Source organism: Carlito syrichta, unplaced genomic scaffold (assembly GCF_000164805.1).
Source record: "Carlito syrichta isolate Samal-C Ts95f unplaced genomic scaffold, Tarsius_syrichta-2.0.1 Scaffold316401, whole genome shotgun sequence".
NCBI lineage: Eukaryota > Metazoa > Chordata > Mammalia > Primates > Tarsiidae > Carlito > Carlito syrichta.
In genome coordinates this window covers 331,560-347,347 of record NW_007260497.1, presented here as the reverse complement: position 1 = coordinate 347,347, position 15,788 = coordinate 331,560, and the positions used below count along the sequence as shown (strand labels likewise).

The 15,788-nt window shown below is 39.8% G+C and overlaps 1 protein-coding gene across 18 annotated transcripts in view; it reads right to left on the bottom strand.

Moving 5' to 3' along the window:
• Positions 1-1,328: 1,328 nt before the first annotated feature.
• RBM39 (RNA binding motif protein 39) overlaps positions 1,329-15,788 on the bottom strand; it is a 39,489-nt gene continuing 25,029 nt past the window's right edge. For 9 of the 18 annotated variants that reach the window (XM_021707154.1, XM_021707146.1, XM_021707143.1 and 6 more), the window contains 7 exons: positions 15,183-15,387; positions 14,158-14,235; positions 8,759-8,809; positions 4,971-5,052; positions 2,747-2,852; positions 2,404-2,482; positions 1,329-2,309 (listed from right to left, as the gene is read on the bottom strand). In XM_021707154.1, the coding sequence (XP_021562829.1) occupies positions 2,209-2,309; positions 2,404-2,482; positions 2,747-2,852; positions 4,971-5,052; positions 8,759-8,809; positions 14,158-14,235; positions 15,183-15,387 (702 nt within the window). In that variant the 3' untranslated portion in view covers positions 1,329-2,208. The remainder of the gene's footprint in view (positions 2,310-2,403; positions 2,483-2,746; positions 2,853-4,970; positions 5,053-8,758; positions 8,810-14,157; positions 14,236-15,182; positions 15,388-15,788) is intronic. The other 9 variants (XM_021707151.1, XM_021707150.1, XM_021707153.1 and 6 more) reach the window with 4 other exon arrangements.

The following is a 15,788-nucleotide window of genomic DNA, read 5'->3' as shown; positions in this document are numbered from 1 at the left end:
TGAAGTATTGTATCAGGAAGCATCAGTCCCTACACAAAAGATTTGACTGACACAAAAAGTTGAAGATAAAAATTTAAGTTCAGAGTATAAATGGTGAAGGCTCACTGCACAAGAGCCAAAAAGCCCTTAATGTATTAATATATGAATCAATTTGAGAAACCAGTTTGAATTTAAGCTATTTTGTTCTGTACGTACTTTTTTTTTTTTGAGTTGGGGAGTCTCATTCTGTCGCCCAGAGTGGAGTGCAGTGGCTGCTCCACTGCAGCCTCAACCTGCTGGGCTCCGGCAATCCTTCCACCTCAGCCTTCCAAGTAGCTGGAACTGCAGGCGCACGCTACCACGCCTGGCTAATTTTTTGATTTATTGTAGAGATGAGGTCTCACCAAGTTGCCCAGGCGGGTCTCGAGCCCGTGGGCTCTGGCAATCCACTCACCTCAGCCTCCCAAAGCAATATAGTGAACAAACTTTTTGCAATGTGCCCAGAACACACAGGAGACCAAGAATTCCCAGGATTAAGGCATGGACAAGTGTGTTTAGTTCCCTTTTTTCGTAAATGCCTCAGATTAAATAACATTGCTCTAAAATGTACAGTGCTGGCTAGGCGCAGTGGCTGATGCCTATGCTCCCAGCACTTGGGAGGCGGAGGTGAGAGGATTGCCTGAGCTCAGGAAATTGAGAACAGCCTGGGCAACTTGACGAGACCTTGTCTCTATAATTAATCAAAAAATCAGGCCGGGCTTGGTGGTTCTGCCTATAACTCCAGAACTTTGGGAGGCCAAGGCGAATGGATTGCCTTAGCACGTAGGTTCGACACCAGCCCAGGCAACTTGGGGAGACCTCCTCTACAATCAACAAAATTAGCCGGGTATGGTAATGTGCACCTGTAGTTCCAGCTACTTGGAAGACTGAGGGAGAAGGACCACTTGAGCCCAGGAGATCAAAACTGGGGTGGCTGTGTGCCACTGCACTCTAGCTTGAGTGACAGCGTGAGACTCCGACTCAACAGCAAAAATTATCTGGGCGTGGTAATACACGTCTATAGTTCCAGCTACTCGGAAGGCTAAGGTGGAAGGGTCACCTGAGCCCAAAAGGTCTAGGCTGCGGTGTGCACGAGTATACCACTGCACTCCAGCCTGGGTGACAGAGACTGACAAAAAACTATATACATGATATTCAGAAATTGATGGGGACAGCTTAAGGATTTCCCCATATGGACATTAAGATTTTTCCCCAAAGGCAAATATGGAATAACTATTAAAAGTCAAGATAATATTCTATTCTCAAGTTTCTATGACTGTGAAACATTTGAAAAATGAAGATTTCCTGTGGCCTTTTTAAGAGAATTTTATTTGAGTGGTTCTTACAAAGATTGTTGCAATATGAAAGTCATTTGTTTGATAGAAATATCAAGCTATCTTGTCAAACACACTGAAGTAACCCAAAAATATATTTCAGAGCTCACAGAGCTTAAAAAGAGCAAAGATTATATGCAACCAGACAAAACCTATTTCTGCATTTCCTATTTCTTGCTCAGACTCCTTTGCTTACCAGACTTGTCACTAAACATCTTCAGGAAATGCAGGGATCATTTTGTTTGGAATCTTAAGACACACCAGAACACACAATATTTACAAAGAAACTTTTACAGATACATTAATTGAAAAGATACCATCAAGAAATAATTTTGAAATCTCCCTTTCCTGCCAATTGATCAGAATGCAAGGTAAGTTGCTAACCAACAGCCCTTTAGCTGTTTGGATGAATTTCCATACACGAAATGTGTATTAAGAAATGTCTGCTAAACCATTAGCCAAATAGCCAACATTAGTGAAATGTGAAATGCAACTGCCGTGTAAAAAGATAGGATTCTGAAACATTAAAAACATCATTACATCCCTGGTCTGCCTTTTTACAGAAAGCACATTTGTTCCCCTAGAGCTATTACTATAGTTCCTTAATGTAATTTTCTACATGAACATTTTAAAAGGCAGAACAAGAGAACAGCTTTGTATACAGTAGGATTTGCTATTTAGGGAGAATGAGCACACTGCATTCCTGTTAACATTTTTATTTTTTCAAAGTAACAGGAATTGTATACAAATGACAGTAGACCCTTGCCTCTTTATTTTTATCTAAATAAAAGATAACTCAAGATGAATTCTCAAGAAAGAAAAAAAAAGCTATGTACATAAGGGACTGTATCTTCCTTCATCGTCTACTTGGAACCAGTAGTTGTGTTGCTGTCATAGAATCAGGAAAGAGGTTGTGGTAAGTTGGAAGAGGTACATATGCTGCTGTTATCATTTTACCTGTTGAAAAAAACAGATATGTTGGATTTAGCATTTTCATTTAATTTAAGAACCTTAGTAACAATCACTCAAAAAAAATTAAACTCAAACTCACCAGCAAACCACCGACCATGCAGTGCATTGACAGCAGCAATAGCTGCAGCAATTGATGGGCACTTCACATAAACATTGCCCTAAAACACAAAAGAAAGAAAAGGTAAGGATGTTGTTCTATACAACTTGGCCTCAGGTTGGTTAACTCAAGCTGCCCCTAGAAAAACTCGGTGCTACATCATCAACAAGAGTACCTGCACAATGAATATTTATATACCTAACTCTTAATAATACCCCACAATTTTTTTTTTTTGAGTTGGAGTCTCACTCTGTCGCCCAGACTAGAGTGCAGTGGAACATTAAGGCAAACAACCTAACTTCATTCATTAAAAAGATCAAAATACCTGAGCTGAATTTTTGTCAACATAAATATGAATAACTCCTCCGTGTTTGTTACATTCTTCAATCACATCATCCTTAATCTCTGTATCCCAGCCAACTTCTTCTTCTCTGTAAGAAAGTATTAAGGTCTCTTTAATATTATTCGAACTAATAAACTGTAAGCTATCTAACATGTCGAAAAATTTCAAAGATTTATTCTTTAAATTTAGAAATTTCCTTATGGTAAAAGGTATAGGGACCCATGTGCTGAACACACATGTCCCCATGATTCTAAAATAGAATTTTTAAGAAGAGGTACAGGGCACTGAAATAAAAAACAGACACAAAACATTGTTTCTAAATTAGCTGAAGACTTTCTATAACTCAAAAAAAAAAAAAAAAATTTTTTTTTTTTTTTGAGTCGGGAGTCTCACTCTGTTGCCCAGGCTGGAGAGCAGTGACACACTCCCAAATACGGCAGCCTGGGCCTGCTGGGCTCAGGCGACCCCCTTCCACTTCAGGCTTCCAAGTAGATGGAACTAGAATCATGCTGCACCATGCCCAGATAATTTTTGGGATTTACTGTAGAGATGAAGTCTCACCAACTTGCCCAGGCTAGTCTCAAACCCCTGGGCTCAGACAATCCTCTCGCCTCATCCTCCCAAAGTGCTGGGATTACAGGCTTGAGTCACTGTATACAGCCAAAAATTAAAATTTAAATGATTTACTACTTTCAAATAATACACCAACAACAACTTATCACCACTTCAAAGATAAACCTAACAAATTATGGTTTTCTTTCAAAAAGAACAAAAGAATCCAAGACTATGATACATCATGAAATACAAAAAAATGTAAGCAGCATTTATAAATAGATACTGAACAAAATATCAATACTATCCAAAATAAAAGAAAAACCCTAAAATATGGGAAATACATAATTCACACTATACACTAAACAAAGAAAGAAAAATATAAAATACACTTTTCTACAAATATTAACAAAGTTTAAAATTTCAAAGCTAAAAAGTATTGAGGCCAAATTGGTGACATAAGTATTTTGATAACTTCATAGAAAACCGTACAATACTATTTTTTCTTTTGAGTTGGAGTTTCACTTCGTCACCCAGGCTGGAGTGCAGTGGCATGCTCACGGCAACCCCAGTGTCAACCCATTGGACTCCAGTGATCCTTCCACCTAAGTTTTCCAAGTAGCCAGAACTACAGGCATGTGCCACCACGCCTGGCTATTTTTTTTTTTCCTCTTACTGCAGAGTCACAGTCTCACCAAGTTTCCCGGGCTGGTCTAAAACCCATAGGTCAGGCAATCCAATCGCCGTGGCCTCCCAAAATGAAGGGATTACAGACCCACCCGCCAAACCCGGCTCACCATTCTTCATTTAATCCCCATCCTTTTCTTTCTTTTTTTTTTTTTTTGAGTTGGAGTCTCACTCTGTCACCCAGACTGGAGTGCAGTGGCCGCTCCCGGCCACCGCAGCTGCAACCTGCTGGGCTCCAGTGATCCTTCCGCCTCAGCCTTCCAGGTAGTTGGAACTACCAGGCACGCGATATCATGCCCGGCTCATTTTGATTTACTGTAGAGATGAGGTCTTGCCAAGTTGTCAGGCCAGTCTCGAACTCCCGGGCTCAGGCAATCCACTCACTCAGCCTCCCAAAGCACGGGATTACAGGCTGAGGCACCGAGCCCGGCTCTTTTTTTTTTTGAGTCAATCTCACATTGTTACCCAGGCTGGAGTGCAATGACACGCTCACAGCCACCGTAGACTCAACCTGCTGGGCTCAGGGGATCTTTCCGCCTCAGCCTTCAAAGTAGCTGGAACCACAGGCATGCGTAATCACACCTGGATTTTTTTTGATTTATTATACAGATGAGGCCTTGCCAAGTTGCCCAGGCTGGTCTCAAACACGTGGGCTCAGGCAATCCTCACACCTCAGCCTCCCGAAGTGCTGGGCCTGGCCAACTTCCAATCCAAGAGAAATACATGTGAGCCGCTGGGCCTGGCCAACTTCCAATCCAAGAGAAATAATTAACAACATGCCTAAAAATTATTTTAAAAGGATGTAAAATGCTACAGTTTCAATGATAAAATATATAGATCTTAAATGCTAGGTTAAAAACTTGAACAGTACAGCTTTTGCAGTTTACTTTTGTCCCCCACATGTCCTTCTGATTCTCATTAGGAATCAAGAATTAACTCTTGAACTTTTCCAAAGTATGTAACTTACGTTTGAGGGTTAAACATGTTAGACAGTTGGAAACACTGTGTTGCAAGTGGCTGAACAGAGGCAGCTGCAGCTAAAGCTGAAGCTAGAAAAAAAAGACAAAGAAATTAGTTTCATGGAAAATTCATGTATGTATATCTGATAAATAATTCAAGACAAAAACAGAAAACCCATCCCACACATGTAACTAAGATGTCATTCACATCACTAATATTACCTTATTTAATACTATTAAAGTATGAACATACTTTAGTTTACAGAAACCTAAGGCAACCTAATACTTGAAACAGACATTCAGAAATATGAGTGTACTATTTTCAGAAAGGAAATGAAAATTCACCTCATCTAAATGACTTTCTGTAAACAAAATCTCGAAATGTATCAATTCAGAAACACAAAACAGAAAATTGAATTGGTAGCCACTACCTTACTGAGCTATGCAAACAGGCATGTTTTCTGGCTTTGGTCCCCCCCCCCCACCTTACGTAGGTGAATCTCCTCTTTCTCTCTAATTGACTTTCTAAATTAACTATATTTTCTAATCTAAAAGAAAACTGAATTGGTACAAATTGCTAGAAGACAAGAATAATAAAACACAATGCTTTGAAATGTCAAATTTATACCCTTTTGCACTTCTTATTTTAACCCATGAATATAAATTTCTTTTAAATATGTAAACCTTGGCCAGGTGCAGTGGCTGAAGCCTATAATCCCAGCACTTTGGGAGGTTGAGGTGACAGGAATGCCTGAGCCCACGGGCTCGAAAACAGCCTGGGCAACTTGTTGAGACCTCATCTCTACAATAAATCAAAAATTAGCCAGGCATGGTAGCATGCAACTGTAGTTCTGACTATTTGGAAGGTTAAGGCAGGAGGATCATCTGAGCCCAGCTGGTCAACACTGGAATGGCTGTGAGCGTGCCATTGCACTCCATCCTGGGTAACGGAGTAAGACTCCAACTCAAAAAAATAAATATGTAAACCTTAATTATAAAACAATTAAGTTGTTAAAATAAGATGCATAAAACCAAACATTTAAGGTTTAATTTCCTAGAAATATAAATCCTATTAAGAAATCAAACTAGCCAGGCTCAGTGGCTCAGCCTGTAATCCCGCGCCTTTGGGAGGCTGAGGTTAGTAATTGCCTGAACCCGCGGGTTCATGACCCGCCTGGGCAGCAAAACCTCATCTCTACAATAAATAAAAAAAATCAGCCGGGCGTGGTAGCGCATGCCTGTAATTCCAGCTACTCGGAAGGCTGAGGCAGAAGGATCGTCGGAGCCCAGGAAGTCGAGGCTGCAGTGGCCACTGAACTCCAGTCTGGGCAACAGAGTGAGACTCCAACTCAAAACAAAAAAGAAATCAAACTAGGCCAAGGTGAGGGGATTTCTTGAATCCAGGAGTTCAAGACCAATCTAGGCAATACAGTGAAACCTCAGCTCTATATAAGAAAAAACAAGAAAGTAGGTGAGCTGTGGTGGTCAGTGCCTGTAATTCAGCTACTCATGAGGCTCAGGTGGAGGACTGCCTGAAACCAGGAGTTTAAGACTGTGATGAGCTGTGACTGTGCTAGTGCACCCCAATCTGGGTGACAGAGTAAGACCCACACTAAAAAACACCAAATTGCCATTTAAAAAAAATTATGTATATTTTAGCACAATACGGGACTACTAAAAAGAGCAGCAAGTATCTATCATATCCACTATTATCTATAATATCTACTATATCAAACTTAAAAATACTGGACACACTAACATTCAAATTTAAAACACATACTGGTTTGAAGTTTGAAGTCAGAGCATTTTCCAAGACAGTTGCTCCAATTCTTTTATGTAATTTACAAAAATAGTACCAGTAACCGTTACAGAACTCACCGTAATCATATTATCTGACCAAATTTCATTCCAAAACACAATAACAAACAAAGCTAAGGATAAAACAGTGCATTAGAAATTACGATAATTAAAATGAACGATCACTGATGAAAGTATCAGAAATACTTCATTAAACAAAAATTAGGGCTGAGCATAAAATATATTAGAATGGCTCTTTCTGATAAAATTACAAGTGCTTTAGCTTCTTTATATTTTCCTTTATGAACAGTTAACTCTTTAATAAAACTTCACATTAAATTAAAAATACTAAAATAATTGATGTCAAATTCCTTTGCAGAAAAGTTAAAAAGTCTCAAGAATGACACTGGGCATGTGGCTCAAGCCTCTAATCCCAGCACTTTGGGAGGCCAAGGCGAGAGAACTGCCTCAGCCCGCATCTCAACAATAAATCAAAAATTAGACAGGTATGGTAGCACGTGCCTCTAGTTTCGGCTATTTGGAAGGCAGAAGCAGAAGGAATGCTGGAGCCCAGCAGGTCGACCGACACTGGGGTGGCCATGAGCGTGCCACTGAACTCCAGCCTGGACGATGGAGTGAGACTCCAACTCAAAAAAATAGGTCTCAAGAGTGTCTGTATTATGCAATTAAGGAAAAATGAAGACTACTACTCTGTAGCTTATCATAAAACAAATTTAAGCATCCTTGGAAATGCTAGAAATATTAACAAAACAGCTGAGGAAGAATAGATTTTTCTACTTTCTCTAGTTATATTGATTGCATACTATGAATACTTTAAGAATATTAAGAAAATGTGCACTGGGATATTCTAGTTTCACCTAGCTTAATGCAATACACAATCCAATGCAAAAATCCTATATTTGTACTTTTAAAAATTTCTTAACAAAAACACTGAGTATAACAGTTTCATTTACTAGAAAAATTAAAACAATCATTTAGTTATTCATTGTCATGGAACATGGTATATCATTCATTTCCCTTAATAATAGAATCTTTTGACTTAACAATGTTAAGCATTCTTTATTTCTCTATACAATATAATACTGAAATTACATATCAGCAGAAATGCTCATCTGTCAAGTGACAGAGATTTACTTCATGATAAAACAACAAGCACAGCCTACTTTATTAAATTATTCCAATATATGAAGTAAGCATGCAATTTAGCTCTAGATAAACCTCTTATTATTTGCTACTGGCTTATAAAAATTGAAATCAGAATACCATTTCTTAACCAAATGGTCAGTATTACACTGTGACTCCAAACCTTATAAAAAGTGTACTCACAAGCCAGGCGTGATGGCTCACACCTATAATCCCAGCACTTTGGGAGGCTGAGGTGAAAGGTCTACCTGAGCCCATGGTTCCAGACCAGCCTGGGCAACTCGGCAGAGACCTCATCTTTACAATAAATCAAGAAAAATTAGCTTGGCTGGTGGAGCATGCCTGTAGTTCCAGCTACTTGGAAGGCTGCAGCAGAAAGATCATCTGAGCCCAGGAGGTCGAGGCTGCAGTGGCTGTGAGCAAGCCACTGCACTCCCACCTGGGCAACAGAGTGAGACTCCAAATAAAAAGAAACAAACAAAAACTGTCCTCACAGATACCAAGTTTTAAAAGACGTTATCTACTAGGTGATAATACAATGTTTTATTTTCTGACTTCTACATAAAACTCATTTACAGGACATACTAGAACAAGCAACATGAAAAGAAATAAGCTGAAAACTTACAGCAACCTAAAGTAAAAGAATTCTGGATGTTGTCATTTCCTTTGTCTATTAATGCTTTGGGCTAGATATTCTGAACTATACTGTGTATATACAACTATGTGTAATTCTGTCAAAACAGTCCAAATTACTTTAACAAATGATATAACAATGATGTCTAACTATATTTAATAGAATTTCAAACACAAAAAAAGTATAAACAATTCAACTCACCTTCAGTCTGTTGAGAAAGTCTTGTTTGCAAATCTATAACAAAAGAGAATTCTACAGCTCAGTGCAGGAACAATGAAGAGCCTCAACTAACAGGGTAAATGTCAGTAAAGTGTTAATAAAAGAGGACTATACCAGCAGGGTTTTATTTAAATGAACTTAGTAAAACCTGGCAGCAAAACCTCCTTCCCCATTCCTCATTGACAAGGCTTTGGGGCCTTTTTTTTTTTTTTTTTTAAAGCCTCTTAAACTACATAACTCATATATGCCTCTCTCTTCCTATTCCTACTACTCCTCTTCCATATCTCAAGTGTATTCCACTATACTACTCTTCGGTTGGGATAAATGGGAAATGGGGAAAGGGGAGCACACCAGTCAGAAAATGTGTGAAAAACCCTGATCTTGAGAATTCAATTCCAAGTACTTGGGAAATTCAATTATTATTTTTTAATCAGTGTAAGTTAAGCATTTAATACTTTATAATAAACTTGTAAACAGTACTCATCAAAAAGCTGTAAACATGTTCAAGTATTTCCCAATGTAGCATGAACATCACTATTGAGGAAGATACCATTCCAACAATACGTATATTATCTTTAAGGGCTTTTAACATATATCTTGCGGGGCTTGGTGCCTCAGCCTGTAATCCCGCGCTTTGGGAAGCCAAGGTGAGTGGATTGCCTGGGCAAGTTGGTGAGACCTCATCTCTACAATAAATCAAAAATCAGCCGGGCATGGTAGCGCGCGACAGTAGTTCCAGCTACTTGGAAGGCTGATGCGGGAGGATCGCCAGAGCCCAGCAGGTCGAGGCTGCGGTGACCGGGAGCAGCCACTGCACTGCACTCCAGTCTGGGTGACAGAGTGAGACTCCAACTCAAAAACAAAAAAAACCCCCCCAAAAACACGTATCATGTCAAATCTAGCCAAAAAAAAGATAAATTTGACAAAAGTTCTGGTATTCTGGGATAGTCAGAAAAATACATATGGCAGGAATAAAATATGAGCTTATGTTATAATCTATAGAATTCCAGAAATATGTAAATATCTACTCAGTGTTACAAACAAACACAACAGGGATTTTTACCAATATATTTCATAATATAACCATTAGCAATTCTACAGAAGAAGGATCATTTTAACTAAAAAAGTTGCTAGAAGACCTGCCCAGGTGGCTCACGCCTATAATCCCAGCACTTTGGGAGGCCAAGGTTGAGAGGACTGCCTGAGTCCATGGGTTTGAGACCAGCCTGGGACGTGTGGCAAGACCTCAACTGTATAATAAATCAAAAAAATAGCCAAGCATGCTTGTGCATGCCTGTAGTCCAAGTTACTTGGAAGGCTGAGGCAGAGGGATCGCCTGAGCCCAGCAGGCCAAGGCTGCAGTGGTCGTGAGCATGCCACACTGTACTCCAGCCTTGGTGATGGAGTGAGACTCCAACTAAAAAAACCGTTGCTAGTTACTGAAACACCAGCAATTGTAAATAGTAAATAATTAAAACATCACAGTGCTACAAAGTTATCTAAAAGTTAACAGAAATATACAAAATCAAAACTTAGACTCACTAACACAACTTTAATCGAAATGTGATTCATCTGCAACACTATGTTGCCCTATGCATTCCTTCCAGGGACAGAAAATGATCAATAAAACATGGGCAGCCGGGCTCGGTGGCTCAGCCTGTAATCCTGTGCCTTTGGGAGGCTGAGGTGAATGGACTGCCTGAGTCCGTGGGTTCGAGACCCACCTGGGCAGGCGAGACCTCATCTCTACAATAAATCAAAAAATCAGCCGGGCGTGGTAGCGCATGCCTATAATTCTGGCTACTTGGAAGGCTGAGGCGGAAGGATCGCCGGAGCCCAGCAGGTCGAGGCTGCGGTGGCCGGGAGCGACCACTGCACTCCAGTCTGGGTGACAGAGTGAGACTCCAACTCAAAACAACAACAACAACAACAACAACAACAAAACATGGGCAAGCCAAGCATGGTGGCTGAAGTCTGTAATCCCATTACGTTGGGAGGCCAAAGCGAGAGGACTGCCTAAGTCCAGGAGTTCGAGAGCAGCCTGGGCAACATAATGAAACCTCGTCTCTTGAAAAATCAAAAAATGAGCTGGGAGTGGTGGAAGGCTGAGACAAAAGAATTGCATGAGCCCAGCAGGTTGAGGTTGCAGTGGCAGTGAATGCGCCACTGCCCTCCAGCCTGGGTAACAGAGTGAGACTCCAACTCAAAAAAAAAAAAAAAATAGAAAAAAATGTAAAGGGATCTGCAGCCCAAGTTATACTGGAATATAATACCTGAGTCCTAGGTGCTCAAAATTGGCACCTCAGGAAGCTAAAGAAATGTAACTTCTGTATATTGAAGAAACTTGAAGGTATGGTCATGGAACATTGTTACTAAACTTTAAATTCTACCCAACTTGTCTTTTTTTCCCTAAAATGGAAAAAAATGCATAGATCAGAAATCCATGGTATTTTAAGTGTATATCAGCCATAATTATAATTTGAAAGATAACTATTCGGGTCATGTGTGACAAATTAGAAAATAAGCATGGGTGTCACAAAAGATAAGGACGCTATGCTATCTTAGAAAGGGCCTATTAAACTGACAAAATGAAGAAATGTAGATATAGTGATCCACCCTTGGTCTCAAACATTTGCTGTAAGGACTTCAAGGACAAAAGTCAAAAACCAATGAACAACACAGCAATTTAATTACAGCAAGGTATATGTAAAGTTTTAATCACCACCATCTGGAGAAAAACAGCCAATTAAAAGATATCCTTGGAAAATTTGAGTTTTGAGTATCAATGCAATAAAACTCTATGGGAAGTCTAAGAAAACAGAATCTCTGAAATCATCTCAAAAAACACCCTGAAAGGGATTATAACAAAACATATAGATAACTAAAGAGACACTGTGAGCAATCCATACGAAGCTTTATAATTTTAGCTGACCAAACGCATACAACATTACATAAACTACATATTGAGTAACCAGGAAATACAGTCATATATGAGAAATACATCTGTGGTAAGTTACAGTATGTAACAGAAAAATCTTCAATTAACTGAAGATAGTTTAAAAACAAATCAACATATATGATACAGAATCCAGGGTTTCACACTGTTCATAAAAAACTATTCCATAACTACATTAATTCCCTGAAGGCAGTAACAAATCTCTCTCTAGTGGAATACCCAGAATTTGGATATAAAGCAATACAGGGAAAAAGTTTTCACATAAAATAACTTTCAAACCATTAAGAATGAGGTGTATTTCTGAATGAGTTTACAACAACTTCAGTTACAGGAAATGCTTATTATTTACTGTAAAAGAATGAATGCCTAATACTTATTTTAAAAATAGGCGGGGCCAAGGCAAGTGGATTGCCTGAGCCAAGGGTTCGAGAACAGCATGGGCAACATAGTGATACCTCATCTCGGCAATAAATCAAAAAATTATCCAGGCATGGTGACGTGCGCCTGTGTTTCCAGCTACTAAGAAAGCAGAGGTGGGAGGATCATCTGTGCCCAACAGGTCAAGGCTGCAGTGGCGGTGAGCATGCCACTGTACTCCAGACTGGGTGACAGAATGAGATTCCAGCTCAAAAAAAAAAAAAAAGTCAAAATACTAATCCAAAGAGTTAACTTAAGAGATATTTGGGGAGTCAGCAAATGACTGTTAAATTCAGAAATGCCTAAGGAGTCGTGAATTCCAAAGAGTACCTACACATCAAATCTCGCAGCTACACATCAAATTTCAAGATAAGTCATAAAATGTCACAGAAAAGAAGGGGAGCCAAAGACAGGATTTTTGGCAAAAGGGACTCACACATTTTTGGACATCCCTAAAAATGAAAGACCCTTCTCTCTCAATGATACAGAAATATAAAACAGGAAATTATCCTCTCTTTTAATTAAATGAGCCTTCAATTTAAAAAGAAAATTATGCAGCAACCACATGTACTGATTTATATATTCAGATAAAGTACTACCTTGGTCTTAGTATTTTTTATTTTCTCAGTCTCACAAGGACCAATAAAGGATACAAACTGACATTTTTCATATTTTAGGCTGTGTCATCCAAGGTCCAAAATAAAAAACATCCTTCTCCCATGGTATAAAATCTTGCTTTCAGCCAGGCTCGGTAGCTCAGCCTGTAATCCCGCGCTCTTGGAGGCTGAGGTGAGTAATTGCCCAAGCCCACGGATTAGAAACCCCCCTGGGCAACTTGGTGAGACCTCATCTCTACAATAAATCAAAAAATCAGCCAGGCATGATAGCGCGTGCCTATAATTCTGGCTACTCGGAAGGCTGAGGTGGAAGGATCACCGGAGCCCAGTGGGTCTGAGGCTGCAGTGGCCAGGAGTGGCCACTGCACTCCAGTCTGGACGACAGAGTGAGATCTAACTCAAAATAAATAAATAAATAAATAATAAAATAAAATCTTGCTTTCGACATTTCTAAATTCAATCCCCTGCCATGTCCAACATTTGGGTCAATGTCAAAGCTTATAAAAACAAGTTTTAGGTAATTACATTATAACATAAAGGAGATGAAGACAAAGTTTTAGGAACCAAATCCCTTCTTAGAAAATTAAACTGTAAGCCGGGCTAGGTGGCTCAGCCTGTAACCCTGTGCCTTTGGGAGGCTGAGGTGAGTGAATTAGCTGAGCCCGGGGATTCGAGACCCGCCTGGGCAACATGGCGAGACCTCATCTCTACAATATATCAAAAAATGAGCTGGGCGTGGTAGCGCACGCCTGTAGTTCCAGCTACTTGGAAGGCTGAGGCGGAAGGATTGCCGGAGCCCAGCAGGTCGAGGCTGTGGTGGACGGGAGTGGCCACTGCACTCCAGTCTGGGTAACTGAGTGAGACTCCAACTCAAAAAAAAAAAAAAAAGAAAGAAAATTGAACTATAAAGTCCCCTCTCTCATTTCCTGCTCTAAAAACTCTATTGCCCGATTCATAATCCAAAAATCAGATGCACTATTTAAGAAAACAGTTTTCTCTACACTCTTGCTTTACTTTAGTAATTTTAAGCAAAGTTTTATATAAGGACCTCTGAGTGTTTTCTGAAGTCAAACATTATAAAACATTTATAATACTAAACAATATAAGTTGTAGCATTTAATAAAAGTGATGCACTTAAAAAGATGTAAAATTATGTAAATTTCAACTGAAAATCTGGATTGCAGGGTTCAAAAATATCTGGACAGCTAATTCTGATTAGTAAATAATTCTACCCTGTAAAAATTACTTACAGAAAGACTAAAAATTTAGAGGCTATAAGTACTTGATGAATTGAATTCTCAGTACAAGTCCTTTTAATTGCAAAAATTTGGCAAATTGTCGAATTAGATGAAAAAACAATGATTCCAAATTAGAAAAGATTCAATTCCTACCTGCCACAGCACCAAATGCCAAAGAGCCGCTCATTTGTAAAGCCTGCTGTGCTGCTGGTGGAATCTGTAAACCTGTACCTGTAAAAGAAAAGGTCTTAAAGTCTTTACTGTGTTAAGAGCAGAGAAATCAAGTTTTCTGGGTTCTTACTTACAACAATCACCTAACTAAAAGAAATTATGAGGACAACTTCTAATATTTTAAAATCTACAACCAAATTTATTCTTAAATATGGGATAAAAATATCACATAAATCAAAAAGAATACTAAAACTAAATGCCAAGGGCCCCAAAACATATCATAAGCTGGGCTCAGTGGCTCAGCATGCTTTGGGATGCTGAGGTGAGTGGACTGCCTGAGCCTGCAGGTTCGAGACCCGCCTGGGCAACTTGGCGAGACCTCATCTCTACAATAAATGAAAAATCAGCTGGGTGTGGTAGCGCATCGTGTAATTCCAGCTACTCGAAAGGCTGGGGCAGAAGGATTGCCGGAGCCCAGCAGGTCGAGGCTGCAGTGGCCAGGAATGGCAACTGCACTCCAATCTGGGCAACACAGTGAGACTAAAACTCCAAAAAAAAAAAAAAAAAATTATTGGCTATTCAAGGATACAAACAACTCTAAAATGAGAAAAAATCAGCTGGGCATGATAGTGCACACCTGTAATCCCAGTACTTTGGGAGGCCGAGGCTAGAGGATTGACTAAGCATGGAGGTTCAAGACCAGACTAGGCAACTTGGTGCAGCCACATCTCTACAATAAATCACACACACACTAAAATGGCCAGGCATGTTGGCATACATCTGTAGTTTCAGCTACTTAGAAGACTGAGGGAAGGCTGAGGCAAAGGATCATCTAAGCACAGCAGGTAGAGGCTAGGGTGGCCATGAGCATGTCTCACTGCACTCCTGCCTAGGTGACAAGACTGAGACTCCAACTCAAAAAAATCTTTTCATTGCTTAGTTTACATAGCTAGCTTTTTCACCAGTAATCTCACAATAAAACACTCACACTATTAAGAAAAACATACCCTCTGCAAGTCTTGCCATTAACTGGAGACGGCCAGTTGTTCCCAAGTCAATTCCAGTCCTTTCCAATTCATCACTGTCCAAAAAGGAACTAGCACTGGAAGCATCTGTGCGTTCGGTAACATGACCAACTTTCATCGGCCTTCCAGCTAGTTCAAATCCATTAAGTTGTTCCAAAGCCTTTTTGGCACATTCTGAATCTGAAAACTATGTAATTGGAAAAAAGGGAAGGAGCACAATATGTTAACTTAGATATTAACTATATATACATGTATATGTAAACGATAAACACACGGGGGGAGGAGACCCAAAAAAAAGACCAGAATTCATCAATTCGTTGATTCAGAATCCTTCCGCCGCAGCCTGACAATTAGCTGAAGTACAGGAGCACACTACCACACCCAATTAAGAATTAATATTTCTCTCTGTTTTTGTTTTTCAGCTGGAGTCTCACTCTGTCGCCCAAACTAGAGTGCAGTGGCCGCTCCCGGCCACTGCAGCCTCAACCTGCTGGGATCTAGCGATCTTTCCGCTACAGTCTTCCAAGTAGCTGGAACTACAGGCACGCACTACCACACTCGGCTAATTTTTTGATTTATTGTAGAGAT